Raw genomic sequence first — 15,257 nt, 5'->3', positions numbered from 1 at the left:
CAGTTCTGCTATACCTAATTTGATTTTTGTTTTAACGTGATTACTCCCCAAATGCCTTGAATCAGTTGGATCCTGGCTTCTGTATTCAGTCTGGTGCTTTCAAGACATCTGTTAAGAAAAAAGGGAATGAAACACCAGAAAAAGGGAATGAAACATCAGAAAGTCGAATGAATTGAAACAATAGAACCTCTTTCGCACTATAATGCAAGGGGATGGGCTGGCTAGGAAGTTTTTTATAATTATTACCATTTCTCTCGGTTAATGGAACAAAAAAACAACAAGACTATTTAGGGTAGCTTTTCTATCCAGAGTGTACACTTGAACTAAAAAAGAAATATTTTACGGAATGTTGAGGAGGGTCTATTATAGTCTGGTGGTTTGGCGGTTTAAGCCAAGTTTGAGTGCCGGTTTGTGGTTTCATTCACATTTATCTGGCAGTTTACGGTTAAGAAATTATCGTGCGGTTGCGAGAAATCATAAATTTAGCTCGCGGTTTTCGATTTTTGCGTGTTTTTGTGGCGGTTATTCAAACAGAGTTAAGAGGCTCAGAAGACTGAGCGGTAACTTTGTCTTGCTTAAAGCTTCTCTCTTTAATAAAGGATTGCCTTTTAGGGCTAGACCAAGTCAGTCAGGGCTTCCCTCTGTGTCCCCGGCCTTGTGGGGAGGGGTGGGGAGGTAGTTTGATATAAGGCCAGGCTTCAAAGCTTCGAAAGGGTCACGAGAGCACGTGGAAAAATGGCGGACGATGTGGCGAATGTCGATGTAATAAAATGTGTTGCCTTATTTTACAAGCTTGGGGCAGCGCCTAAGGATTTTATTCATAAGGAAAAATTTCGCACAAAGCTGCCTCGTTCCTTGCACAAATTGCAGCAGCTGAAAGAGCTACTTCGGTAAGTGTTGGTTTGTTTACTAATATCGTAGGACTTAATTCTACTCATAAAAACGTAATTTGCATAATACGTACAGTCCTTCAATTCTGCCATTTAACAACTTTAACAGCGGCGAAGTGAATCTAGTTTGAAATGGTAAATTGGCCACCGTAGTTTGAGCCTGAGATGAGGTGAATAATTGTATTGGAATAACTATGCTCATAAGCGACTACATCGTGATGATGATACTTAAGAACAGCGAGCTTTTTCACGGCATTAGAGAGGGAAGTATTGTGAGGCTCTGAACACAAAAATAGCGTACAATGGTCTTCAATTTACACTGCTGGATCGGCTTGCTCAAATCCCTGCCGCAAATCAGAAGGCGTCTGTCTTGGGTTGAGATCATTCTATGGTAAAGGTAACGTAAATTTCGCAAGCTTGTTTTGTCCGAAAATCCATGTTAGAACGACCACATAAGAACAGACAACACACCCAGCCCTAAAAACTTGTACTTTTACAGCTCTTTATAAACATCTCGAGCAATCTTTGTGTTTGTGAACAGCCCATTAGACGTCAAAACCTCTATGTTCGCTGGTTACTGAATGGAGTTCTATAGAAACAATTTGTTCCGTGTTCTTAATATCTTGTGGTCTTTGTGAGGAGAAATACGATTATTAAGCTCATTAACATATCGCAAAGAATTCGCTACGTGCTGTTAAAAGGTCGGTTATGAGGATAATCGTCCTACCTGTAGGGCGGTGTCGGTTTTTAGAAAAAAACCAAAGCGGTTTGACGTTTCGAAGGAACAAAATATGGCGGTTTACAGAATGTACGACCCCCTATGATAGACCCTCGTTGAGGGGTTCTTAGACAGCCTGCGAACAATAGTGTCTGTTTTTGACATAAATGATACTTAGCAAACGAGCTGATATCTTCGAGCTGAGACTACATATTTACTGCCTACAACAATAACAGCGCGGTTGGCTTTGAACGAGGTGCCGTTTCCTGATCGATATCTTTCTGATAATGGTTAAAGTCGGATGATAGTGTTTTACAAAAGGCAATATTTTCTTTTTTGTCCTACTTTCGGTTTTATTTTTAAGTGACCTTTCTCTCTTGTTATGTAGAGGACTGTAAAAAAAACAAAACAAAAAACAAAAACAAAAAATAATACCCATATACCATCCTTTTTTCAAATTGTAACCGATAAAACTTACAGATCTCAGTCGTCCTGTTTGAGTTCTTCGATAAAACTTACCTGAAAGATCTCAGTCATCCGTTGTAGCGTAATTCAATTTTCTCTTTAAAAAGCCGAGAAAGTGCTCGTGAGCAATATCCCTCGATCTAATTAACTTTAAAAAAAAGACTTGCCACCTTGTTGATATTTGTTCAAGAAATGAGTTTTACTAAACGTTTTATGCCTGTACACCCGGCGCTGAACGCTTGGTTAATTATCAATCCAGAAAAACGGAAGTGATTCAACGTGAAAAAGGCCACTTCCGCCTTTTTTTTTTTTATCTACTTTTAGGCCAGATATTTTTCAAGGCCACGTGACTTTCACTTGAGCTTTCATGTGCTTGCTAACAGATTTTTTAATCCTGTCAAAGCAATTCCGGCCTTGTTAATGGGTTTTTATTTTCAGAGCTGTTCAAAGTCTTAAAAAATATTTCCTGATAATGATGCCGAGTTTGATGGCAAGACAGCAGCATCACTTTCGAGATTTTTTCTTGTTTTGAATGTGCCTTCTTCAAAATTTATTTCGAAACAAATTTATCAAACAACAACAAACATATGAAACATATGTATGAACTGCGGTTATGAAACGTATATATGCACGATCCTTCGCAGTAAAGCACTATTTGAGCAATAGTGAAAATCAGACCTGAAAAAAAAAAAAAAAAAAATTTTTTTTACGTTTCATAACCGCAGTTCATACATATGTTTCATATGTTTGTTGTTGTTTGATTTATCATCTACGGGTTTATGTCGAATTAATTTGATGGCCTGCTCCCAGTTGGCTTGTTAGCTCAATTGGTAGAGCGCTGCACTAGTATCGCAGAGGTCAGTGGTTCGAATCCCGTACAGGCCTGAAATTTTTTTCAGGTCTGATTTTCACTATTGCTCAAATATTGCTTTACTGCGAAGGATCGTGCATATATACGAAACAAATTTATCTTAGCTTGCAAAGTGACAAGTAGTTTTTAAAGCGACAAGATCGATATGTCAATAATGGGTTTTAAATTTTTGAAGCTATATGTGATTAAAAATTTGAAGATAAACCTCTGAGTAAATAAGGTAGAATTTTTCTCATTGGCAATGTGACTGTTTTCAAGCGAGAAATATTGTAAATGAAGATTTGCAGCAGTTATGAGCTAAGGAAATTTTTAAAATATATTTGGGCAAGAAGCACGAATTTTATAAGAGAGAACGTTAAACCTGGCTCCGTGTACTTCTTTGATGTATAAATAAAACTTTTACCTTATTTATCTAGTTAGATTGTGGTTTTTTTTAAGCGGGATGGTAGCTTGAGCAGATCAAGTGACCTTTTCTTTTCTGGCTCTCACTTTGGTAAGATCTAGTGATGATAAAGTTACGAAATATAGGTTTCCCTTAAAATGATATAAATATGCTATTAAAAATATAAGAAAACAAGTCGTAATTCTATGACTTGAGACTGTTCGTTCGCTTGGCTTTCCAGACGGACTGTTAAAACAAAGTAGCCACTTCAGTTAACTAAGATCGTTTGCTGACAGGGCTCAATTTTATTACTTGCTCTCAGAACCGTTTTATTTTAGAAGACTTAAGGAGATTCTGATGGATGCGATGACACCGCAAACCTAGAAGGCAAAAAGAATAAACGCTCTTCGGCACCAATCACCGATAGCAAAACATGATTCTTTAATGTTATATCATCTATTTTCTATCATCAACGTAATATCTTTAACTTTGAACTCAAATGTTTATAAAAGTGGCATTTCCTTTTTCGAAATGTTTTTGGCTTGTTTTTTTATTTTGCAAGAGACGAAAATTGTCGAGGATCATCCTGTATACCGAGAATGGTCGAGCAATGAATTCCAATGTTACGAAGTGAGATTTCATTGAACGAAATTCCATACAATAAAACGACATAGCACCGCGAACCAGAACATCAGAAAATCAGATATTTTTTAATGCAAGCGGCTCTGCACAGTATCGATTATTTTGAGTCCTCCACTTGGGTAGCCATTGAATATAACCGCGCGTTTAATTTTATCACCTTTATCATTCCATAAGAAAGCTTTTGATCTTTTTGATTGTTTGCAAAGATGAAAGTATTTACACAAGTTGAGATCTACCAAACTTTTCAAAAATACCATCTTTCCTAACAAAATAAGCCTTCGGAATTTCCAACATTCTAAAATAAATCTAACTTTCATCAGTTTTTCATTATATTTGAAGTAAATTACTATATCTTGATCCAGAGAGTAAAACACGTGATCCCATGATGTTTTCCTTTTGTCTTAGAAACTTTTGTTGTGGACAAAATTTTAGCGGGCAGTTTCTTTTGGAACCTATCCAGAAAGCTTCTGTTTTCCTGTCATTCAGCCCGAGGCCAGATATTTTTACCAAAATCCTCTATTAAAGTCAGCGATACTTCAAGAGATTCTTTAGATCCGTCCAAGATGAGTGTTTTATCATCTTCATATTGGCCTAATATGAAATACCGAAATATATCGAGCTGTGGCGCTTTTCTTTCTGTGGTATTAGAAAAAGGCTGTGTCTCATCAAAATACGAAACCATTGGAATGAAGCTAGCCATAAACCTTCAGCAAAAACTAACAGATCAAAGCTAGATTGAAGCATAAACGCGATAAACGACGCTACTGTTGACATCTCTTTTAATTAAAATGTCAGTAACACTACTATATAATTGGCATTACTGCCAAATTACGAATGAACAACCTAAAAAATTAGCACGTCCAAATTTATTTGTTGCTACCAATTTCCTCTCTAGATAAATCTTTTATTTAAGGCAGGTCATGTAATCTGAGTTTGAATAAGAAAAATACAAAAAAGTAAAGATTTTTTAATGGTAGCAAATTGGATTCCACAATCAACTGAATTTGAGAAGAGCTATGCAATTAATTATATTCCTCTTACTCCAGTTTCCTTTTTATTTTCTCTTTTTTTTGTGGGTAAGGGGCATATTGTTTTCAATTCCCTTTCGCTTGCATGGTTTTTTGTTTCTAGAGAAATTGCAACCACGAGACGTACTGATATCATTGATTCCCTTTCTAAGCAAATGAGATGGATTGACCATATGGATGGCTATACGTTTTCTCAACATCACCACGACATGTCTATTTACTGACTTTAATTTTCTCACGCAAGTCTGCGGGTAACACACTCCCAAGGTTTTATCCCTTTGTGCCAAAACATACACATTACCGGTTCCTCATAGTAAATCAATCGCCTTGCATATCAGTTAAAATTTGGCTTTTTCTTATCTCGTTATATCACGTCAACTACTCTGTCCTGAAACCATTTTGTAATAATCAAACTGTCCTACCCAAAAGGTATTTAGTAATCATTTTTTAAATTCCATTTTGTTGAGGCTATAACCGCGGTTTTTTCGCAGGAAAAAAAATGCCCTCCTACTCAACAATCTCGTTTTTTCGCCACTTCCATGTCGTGGCGAGGTATTGTTTTAAACAACGTACTCATCAACTCATGATTGGGCAAATTCCCATCAGATCTGGATGATTTCCATGAGAAAGACCAACATGTCATACTAATCTAAAGATTCACCTGCCTTGGAACTTCTCATATTGTTTATTTGTGACACTAGTGACCTTATGTCGGCTGCGTTTTATATAAGCCATTTTACGGGCTTTTCAGTCGTCGAAAGAGTTTTCGCTGACAGTCAGAAATCAATTGCGTACTTTACCAGAGTGATGAACACGAGTTTAAATCTCTCATGCTTCTACCTAACTCGATTCTTAGTTTATAGTGAAGATGCGTTGAGATTGCCTTTCATCATAAATTGCGCGCTCAATGCAGTTTTGTCCGTTACAGCGATCGTTGGAAATTCAGCGATTCTCTGGGCGTTGAAGAGGTCGTCTTCGACGCTTCGCTCCCAATCAAAAGCTCTCCTCTTCAGCCTTGCACTGTCAGACCTCGGAGTCGGCGCTCTCGTTCAACCGCTTTATATCACTTACAAAGCGGCCGAAGTGAACGATAACTTTCAAGTGTTTTGTGTTGCTGGGATCGGCTTTCATTTATCTGCTAATGTGTTTTCGGCCGTATCTTTCTTGACTGTGACTGCGATTGCTATCGACAGACTACTGGCGCTTCATTTAAAAAAGGAGTACAACGCAGCAATTTCTCTGAGACGTGTTGCTATTTTATTGCTTTTTCTTTGGTCAGCCACAAGCTTGTGGGTCATTTCCTGGATAAAGAGTATCAAGATTTATCAAATCTTCAATATTGCAAGCGTGATCGTCTGTCTCTTGATATGCGCCTCAGCTTATATCACCCTTCAAATTCGCCTACGCACGCTACAAAACTCTATCATCACGTCACGTTTCCAAATTCAGGATCCCGAATCGCAAGTTATTTTGCACGTTAGCGAAAACATGCCCCATCTTCTGCTTTATCGACGATCCGTGGTAACAATGTTTTATATCTATATTCTATTAATTCTCTGTTACGTTCCGTATTTGTCGATGTTTATTGTTATAGAAGTAACCGGTCGAGATTCGGTGAAGATCGCCTGTTTAAGCTTTGCAATAACAGTGTTGTTCGCCAATGCATTATTAAATCCTTTTCTTTATTGTTGGCGAATTCAAGAGATTCGCCGAGAAATTTCGAAAGCAGTAAAGAACATTTTTTTTCGAAAATGAGCTAGAAAAATAGCCCAGGTCTCTAAGGAAAAAAATCAAAATCTTGCTGCGATGTATGTGAATGGTTCACCAGTAATTCAACCTCCAGGCAGTCACTATTGTTAGCTAAATTTATAGCAGTGCTTGTAATCAACATCACACAGTATTTCAAACGCATGCAGTTTTTTCATCCCGACTAGTCTGTTTTTTTTTTTTATTTAACTTTTCGACAAATGTAAGATAATCTTGAAGTTCTTTCATTCTTCTATGAACGGATTTTTGATAAATTTACGTCGTATCTGCATATTTGTAGCTTCTTCGAAACGTGTCAGATCACCAAGGCGAAAGGAAATTTTACAGTAGATATAAATATGTTTTGCATGCTAAAGTAATGATTGCCAAACTTTCGGTGTGAACGGCTGCTTTCACATTTTTTATTATTGTCTTTTTAGTGATATTTTACTTTTTACCGTATTTGCTCCTAGAAAGAGACAACATTACTTAAACATTTTCGTTTTGTCTTCTTGTCTTATTACGTTGACCTCAATGGGTGATGACTTTTACGGCTGACGGTCAATTTCTTTCCAGTAGGGTTGAAATAAAGTTTGAATATATCAACAAAGTTGAAATGGTAAATTGGCTACCGTTACGATTATAAAAGCTGACGTTTCGGGCGTTAGCCCTTCGGAGCGAAGGGCTAACGCTCGAAACGTCAGCTTTTATAATCGTAACGGTGGCCAACTTACCATTTTTAATTTTGTTGGTATATTCAAATTATTTCGTTACCCCCACCGACGCAGCCCCAAACAGTTTCTTTAGAAACTATCAGCCTTTATTTAAATAAAGTTTGTTTACGATTAACTTTTTTTACGACTTATAACTAAAACTGGTCAATTTTTATGTCTAAAGTCCGGCTAATAGTCAACCCCATTGAGGCAATCTATTATACATCAACAACTCAACGAGTGTCTTGCGCACATCGCTATTAAATATGTTTTATCATTTGGAACTTTAAAGTACAGTATTACAGAGACTACAGAGGCAGCTTCCATTTGGCAAAGGAGGAAACAGCTGCACCGTGGATGTGCACAGAGATATGTAATGATCTATAATTGTGTTGCTTGAGACTTAGCAAAATAAAAGGGAAAAAAGTGCTAATGATAAAATATTTTTAATTATTTTTCACTTTTTACACCCCTTACTGATTGGCTTCTAATTGCAGCAGCCTTGAATCAAGTGTAAAGGTCGTGAGAACAGAGGAAATGGTCGCCACTTTAAAATTTCATGATTGTTAAACAAATTCTCTTTGTCATTATCATGGGAAATGTGAAGAGAACAGCGGGGAGAATCTAGAGCGGCTCGCTGAACTTAGATAGAGATGGTTAGAAACGTCGAACCACTAAATTTTTTTTTTATAACGCACGCTAATATTTAGACAATAGAAGACTTTCGTTCCTCAGCTGTAAAATGGTTCAGCAAAAATTCGTGGCCGTAAACCAATGATAATTACATGTAGGGCTGGAGAATCGAAAAAGTGGTCGCTTGCCGTGTTGATCTAGTGGGCGGTCGGCACATAAAGGTAGTCATAACGATGGGTGATCTCCTTGAAAGATTGGACCGATGAAAGTTGCCATTTTCGTTGTTGTTCAGTTGTTGATAGCTTGGTAAACCAAAAGAAGAGAAGAAAAACTGTAATTCAGTTTCTCGATAAGAATTTTTTAAGGCGTAAGACCTCAAGCGCGTTCAAGTTCGTGTTTACCTAGCCCGTGAGAAAACTACAGTTTAGAGTTGGGATAAAAATAGAATTAATCATAGTAAGAACAAAAAGTTAAACTATGCAACTTGTTATGACGGCACAGAAACAAATCATTTCTATGATGAGAGGAAATAGAAATAAGGACTATGGCATAATGGGGTAATAATGCTCTGAAACAGGAGAGGTGTGTCAAAGATAACCATAAAGCAGATCGTAAAAGTTCGTTGAACAAACTTGGCTTTCAGCATGTTCAAGGGCTCAAATTTCCGCACAGCACTCTGTTGAAACAAATACGTACAGAAGTATATGCCGCTAACAAAAAGGAATAAACTGCAAATTCCAAAAAAGGAACAGATCTTTTCGGTTTGTTTAATTATGAAAACTCTCACTCAGCTTGGTTCTATCGTAATCGTTAATCTCCCCTTTCAGACTTAATGTGTTTCCTCAAAACGCGTTAAGTTTCATTAAGCGAAACATTAGAGGGAGCCATCGCGGCTTTGTTAATTGCTGCAGATGGTCTGAGGCTGTGTACGTTAATAGTTACGCTTAGTAAAGAGTATAATTTTCAATGTTTTCCATGCATTCCTTTAATGAATCCATTTGTCCATTATTATACAATTATTTAAACATAATTAAACACTTGCATGGGGATGAAAGGTAATCGGTGAAATGCTTTCAGCCATTCGTTTCAATTGTTATTTATCCTTTCATTGATATTCAAAGTGGTAATTTTCTGAGCCCAGGTGCTCGAAGGCGGTTTAGCGTTAACCCAGGGTTAAATTATAATTCGTGTTTCTTTATTCCTTTGATCAAAAGCCTTTTTGGGATAATTCGATCATTACTCAATTATCAGATTATAAACAAAAATATTTATACTGAGTTTTCTTTTAAAGCTTATAGGTCTCAAACCAGATTTCGCACTAGCCTGCCCTGATTGACAAGCATGATTCGAACTCTTACAATGTTATAAAATGAGCAATAAGAATTTTTAGCAGGCTCCGCGTTCCAGATTTGTCGAAAATGACAGGACAAGCTAAAACGATTTGCGCATATGATAAAGTTTTGTTGATCGAGTTCTTTGTGTTTCATAATGCTATTTGTGAGTTTGTTGTCCATTTAAAGGCAATCAAAATAAAGAAACGAAATATTAACCAAAACATAAATCAAAGAATTAAAGAGCTCATTCATGCATGTCGATGGATCAAGAAATTAAGAATCCTGACTTGCCATTTTCTAAGTTTTATAAATTGCAGTTTTTTTTTCTTTCGGGATATATGAACTTTTAAATATTCTTAAATTTCATCTTATACATTAAAGTACTTTCAATTCATCGTTAAATACTAAATTATCCTTTTGCAAATTATGTAGGCGTTTAACAAGTCTTATCTTACTGTATAATATAAGAATGAAAATTTCAGGAATGTTAATTTTGCGGGTTGGCCATTTCTTTACCCTGAAGGTAGAGATTTTGCGGTTAAGGATGACCGACATAATTTCGGGACTTCCTGGGCAAGCAGCCGAACATTAGTTAGGAACATCAGTAAGAAAGGAAGCGAACCATATTAAACTTTTTACTCGAGCTTTCCAAAGGAAACGCACGAGTTGAAATTCCGACTTCTCAATCAAGTCTTTAATACGCGTGCGCGACAGAAGAGAAGTTTCTGTGGTGCAAAATCATCACGATACTGTGTATAATACGCTCAGAACACATATAAAATATGCACACAGCGTTCGCGGTACACCCACGCTAAAAGAACCTAAAAGATGTCCAACGTTTTCGGAACGGGTCGGTACGTGAACCTTATGATAGAGATCTCTTTCTGAGTGAGATTTACGAGTGAACCTTTCATCTCAAAAACATGCTCTAACAACTGAGCCATCTAATGTTAATCGAGAGAAGCATAAACGCAAATCTCATTATGTATGTAGACGTGATCGTGAACCATGCAGAATAAACAAATGTCAGAAAAAAAATATATATCTAAAAGAAAGCCCTAGGAAACGCAAACTTGTGTCTAGTTCACGTTAAATCGCATTCGACGTATAAGGGACATCTCATTGAATTCCCATGAAGTCTGACTTCACAAAGAACTCGCAAAGCAAAAAAAAAAAAGCAAACAAACAAACAAAAACAAAAAAAAAAAAAAAATTATACAGGAAGCCAAATGTTACCCTCTGCCATGAAAAGTTTTATAAATACTTTTGCCTTAAAGTTATAAACCCATTTTTTTTTTTTTGGTCTTTTGTTTTTTTCAGTTATATTGCTGGATTTTCAAAGTTTCTTTTTGCGGAAACTTATTTTTTCATATCAAGGACATTACGAAAAGGGCGCAACAAAAATTGCTCGTAATTTCACTACTCCAACTGAGAAGATCTACTCTTGAAATGAGAATTAAAAGCTTTAAGCAGCTGTGCGCCTGCTTTTAACTGTTATTCAATCTGAGAAAAATGGGGTGTCATTCTATACACTTAATTGAGCAATTTTCTCCTTGCATATCACGCAAGGCGTTTTACAATTTGATGAGCTTCCAACAGCTGTTTACACATTTGGTACGATAAAAAAAGGTGTACCAGAGGCTCTTCGGTGCAGTTGAACGATACAGCGTCGTTTGATGATGAAGGCTTTTTTTTCTTGCGGTTGTTCTTCCCTTTAGCTTTGCCAGCGCTAAACCAAAGCCGGCAAGGAGAGAGCTGAAATGCAGTAAGAAAAACACTCTTATTTTTGTTACAGTTCTAATTAATCCTTTGAGTTTCAAAACGATTGCGATTTAGTGTTTTGTTTTGTTTGTTTGATTTTATCAAAATACATAAATCGCAGTTAAACGGTTTGACGATAATAACTGTAACCTGCTAACCTTATCCAGCCTGAGATTATTAAAGAACTCCATCCTTTCATTTCTTTCCCAACTTTCATTGAATAACGTATTTTTCTTATTATTTTTATCTTTAGACTCTCCAAAGCAATTGTCTGGAAGACTCTACATGGTAAGTTCAATTTCCTTCGATCAAGAGTTTTCAGTGATTCCTAGGCAACGCAAGCAAAAGCACAATTGCAAACGCAAGCATAACAGCTCTTATTTCACTGTGGAAAAGACCTCAACGCGAGCATATACACAAGCGCAAGCACAAACGCAGTAATCAAATATTAGTCCTTTTTCTTGTGCTAGTGCTTTTGTTTGTCGACGTTCCTTTTCATTTGGCATATAAACCTTATGCTTGCATATGTGCTTACGCTCGCACTTATGTCACTAGTGAAAACCAGGGATGAAACGCTGTTAGGTGATAAAAAAAAAACATCGGCAACAATAAATGATAATCAGCAAAAAGTAAATGAATAAGTTGATTAGGTCAATAAAGGTAAAAGCTGTTTGAATGTACATATTTGGCATGGAACGAGTAAACCTTGCTTTAGAGTTCACTCGAGGCAATCTGAATTGAATATTTCTCAGGTCTCCAAATATTTTTAATATTTCCCAGGTCTCCAAACCGAGAAGGATCAAAAACTTTCGTAGAAACAACCATTTTTAAGAACAACACTATCTTGAGAAATCACACTCCTCGCTATGCTGTGGCGAGATTCTCGCCCAAGGTGTAAAATGAGATGTTCTTAAATTTGCAAGATTAAGGATTTTTGTGTTGTTTGCTCAGATCCACGCCGAAACTTACAACTTTTTTATTCAATACAAGATCGCTATAATTTATACAGAATGCGATGCTCGTGCTTATGTGAATTGCATAGTTGTGCGTGCTGTGCGAATGCGAAGGTGATAATTACATGGTGTAACACCTTTCCTCTTTTGAAAGATGAAAGTTATGAAGTTACAAATGGCACAATTTGATTTTATTCCATAACAAAGTCACTAAATCATTGAAGAGGCCTTCGTTGTCTCATTGAACGACAAGACGTGGATGAAGTCGAAGATGATAATTACATAGTGTAACAGTTGGAAGCTCACTTAATACGAGGTAAACGAGGGGGAAAAGATGTTAAATCAAAGGTCAGTAGTCCAGCAAAAGAGCTAGATTTAATCTTGGAATTTGAAGAGGCAGTTTGGCTCAGTAACTAAGACGCTGGGCTTCTGATCTGCTGGCCTACACCCTGCAACTCGCTGAAATTGTTATTGGTTGCCGCGAGTTCCACTCCTTTGGAGCCAATTAGTCTGCGTTCAGACAGTTTGGATTTTTAAAACGCTATGCTTATCCACAGTATTTGTTTTCCAATTTGTTCGTATTGGGCCTGTAAAGCCCCGTTGGAGGAGTTCTCAATTACGTCTACATACATAAATACATACATACATACATACATACATACATCTTTTTATATCCATTGTTTTGCCTAATGTTAGCTATGCACTTTCAGTCTATGGGGCATCTGAGTCCGATCTTACGGTTGTACAAAATATTTTAGACCGATGTCATAAACGCCGTTTTATCTCATTTCCAGTTTTTATCAAGAACCTTTTAAACAAACAAGACCGAAACATTTTGAAGAAACTAATATCAACGGATTGCCACTCCCTGAAAGACATCATTCCTGTCCAAAAGACATATGTACACAATCTTAGGAAAAAAAATCTGCGCACGCCCGAAAATTACTACAGAGCGCTTTATGAACACCTTTGTAAATAGGTTGATATTTAAGCTCCATTTATTGTAATGACATACTTTTTAATTCATAATATGTATGTAGATTTCTTTTGTAGTTTTTCCTAATTCATTGTAACATAAGATATGTAGTTTAATCTTATGATGGAATAAAGACTTTATTATTATTATTATTATTATTATTATTTTATTATTATTATTAATATACATACATACATACATACATGCATACATACATGCATACATACATGCATGCATACATACATGCATACATACATACATGCATACATACATAGATGCATACATACATACATAGATGCATAGATGCATACATGCATACATACATACATACATACATACATGCATACATAGGTATGTCTGCATGAATATAAACCTCTGATTCTTATCCTATTTTCTGATATACATTAGATTAAATTAATGCTATTAAAAAGAACCTACACTCTCTTAACAAATGGCTCTCAAAATGTTCCAAAGGTACTTCGCGCGTGGAGGCCGAAATTCGAAGTGGCTACTAAAAACCCTCTTCCGAAAATGGTAAAAACATCAGGCAGTTTTTAAGGATCCGTGTTTTTCCAATCCATAGGTATTCGTCTCTGACAGTGATGACGGCACGTCTGTGACGTCTAAAATTGAAGCTGAAAAAAGACAAAAAACAAACGCAAAAAGTGAAGTCTCGAAAAAATACGAGAGCGGCTAACGTTAGGCGGCTCATGACACCTTCTATCGCTGAGCGTTGAGAATGTTTGCAAGCGTGAGCAGTAACTGGAGATATATGATAACTGAAATTAATAGACCTGAACGACACTGAGTGATGGAGATAAGAGATTTTACAAACGCGCCATGGCTTTGTAAATGAATCGAATGTAGTTTTAAAACCGTTATCTGCTCCTCGCCTCTTTTTTTTTTTATCGATTGTCAAGGCAGTAAGACAGAAAGATTAAAATTAGATGACGTATTGAGGGTAATTGTTGACAATTTTGATTGTGCATGTTTCAATCTGCAGCTCATTTCATTTTTACTTTCGAGTCCGGCGCCCAGTGCATGCCAGTCAGCTTTGGTTTAATGGAATCGGGATCTTCCCTCTCTGCAAGGTATCTATCGTGGGCGCTAATCTATGTAATTACATTTTGGTGTAATTAATGTGATGACATCCACCCAACACCTTCTTCTCTAAACCTCGGCATCAGTTTACGATGCCTGCTGAGAATTTTTTTCTTGAGCAAAGCTCGTCACGCAATAGACTATAAGTATGTACAGCACATTCCGATTTAGTCTCCAAACCGAAAGCCTTCTAATCAGAAAAACCACGAGAGCGAAGAAAAATATCAAAATTAATTCCCGGAGAAACTGTAAAAGCAATTACTTGTACGTTGTCGTTGTTTTTGGTTTCTGTCACACAGTTGAATAGGTGATGGTATAACACAACTGCCCTAAATCGTGCAAATCCATCTCTTAAAGTCCGAACTGAATAAAGTTCGCCTAATTAAAAGAACATAAAATCAATGTAGTTTCAATCTCAAACTTACTATTTTAGTAGCGAGCTCGAGGCTTACTAGCGAATTTTATTTGTATTCAGCTATTTTAACTTAAGAACCAGCGTCGATCCTGAAAAATGAGAGATACCAGAACATTGTGTTGCTCGGCCACACCGCAGATTCCTTCCAGATATGATTCACCCAGAAAGAATTCATACCGCGAGCATGCAGGGAGCTATGAGAAAGGGGTTTGCCTGGCTCCTCACCCAAAGGGACCAGGAAAGAGGATTTCCTTGGACCAATCTGCAGAGAAGGGGATTTCCTTGGACTAACTAATCTGCAGGCTCCCGACAGAGTGATTATTCTGACCCGCCAAAGGATAACAGAGATTGGGCAGTGCAACCCTTACTCAGTCGAATTTCTTTTGATTAAATACATGAATGTAGTTGTGTCTTTGAGCATAAAATTAAAGTTGGTTTGTTCATCATCACTCGAGCAAGTGTAGCTATTCACCTTTATGATGGCAATCTCCCTCTTACCAATATATATAAAACACGCTTTTTTGTTTCGAGTCTGGTCGCCGCACCACGTGTTTTAAATTCTGAATGTTGGTTTTTTAAGTTGTATGTCATTTTTTACTGATTGAGCGATTACTCCGCTTTTGTGAGAA

The 15,257-nt window shown here is 36.8% G+C and overlaps 1 protein-coding gene across 7 annotated transcripts; it reads left to right on the top strand.

Annotated features, from left to right (window-relative positions):
* Window positions 1-5,630: 5,630 nt before the first annotated feature.
* LOC111329820 (uncharacterized) lies at window positions 5,631-15,075 on the top strand. 7 transcript variants are annotated; one of them, XR_015988728.1, is made up of 5 exons: window positions 5,631-11,187; window positions 11,437-11,471; window positions 12,344-12,484; window positions 14,116-14,203; window positions 14,689-15,075. XR_015988728.1 is itself a non-coding variant. In XM_088725336.1 (3 exons), the coding sequence occupies exons 1-3, from the start codon at window positions 11,183-11,185 to the stop codon at window positions 13,113-13,115; spliced, it is 225 nt and encodes a 74-aa protein (XP_088581462.1). In that variant the 5' UTR covers window positions 6,747-11,182; the 3' UTR covers window positions 13,116-15,075. The 7 variants fall into 7 exon arrangements, 1 of the variants encoding a protein (XP_088581462.1); XR_015988726.1 differs by lacking the exon at window positions 12,344-12,484 and having other exon boundaries at window positions 12,931-14,203; XR_015988725.1 differs by having other exon boundaries at window positions 14,116-15,075.
* Window positions 15,076-15,257: the final 182 nt, after the last annotated feature.

Source organism: Stylophora pistillata, chromosome 6, assembly GCF_964205215.1.
Source record: "Stylophora pistillata chromosome 6, jaStyPist1.2, whole genome shotgun sequence".
Classification (NCBI taxonomy): domain Eukaryota; kingdom Metazoa; phylum Cnidaria; class Anthozoa; order Scleractinia; family Pocilloporidae; genus Stylophora; species Stylophora pistillata.
This window is presented reverse-complemented; position numbering and strand designations above follow the sequence as displayed.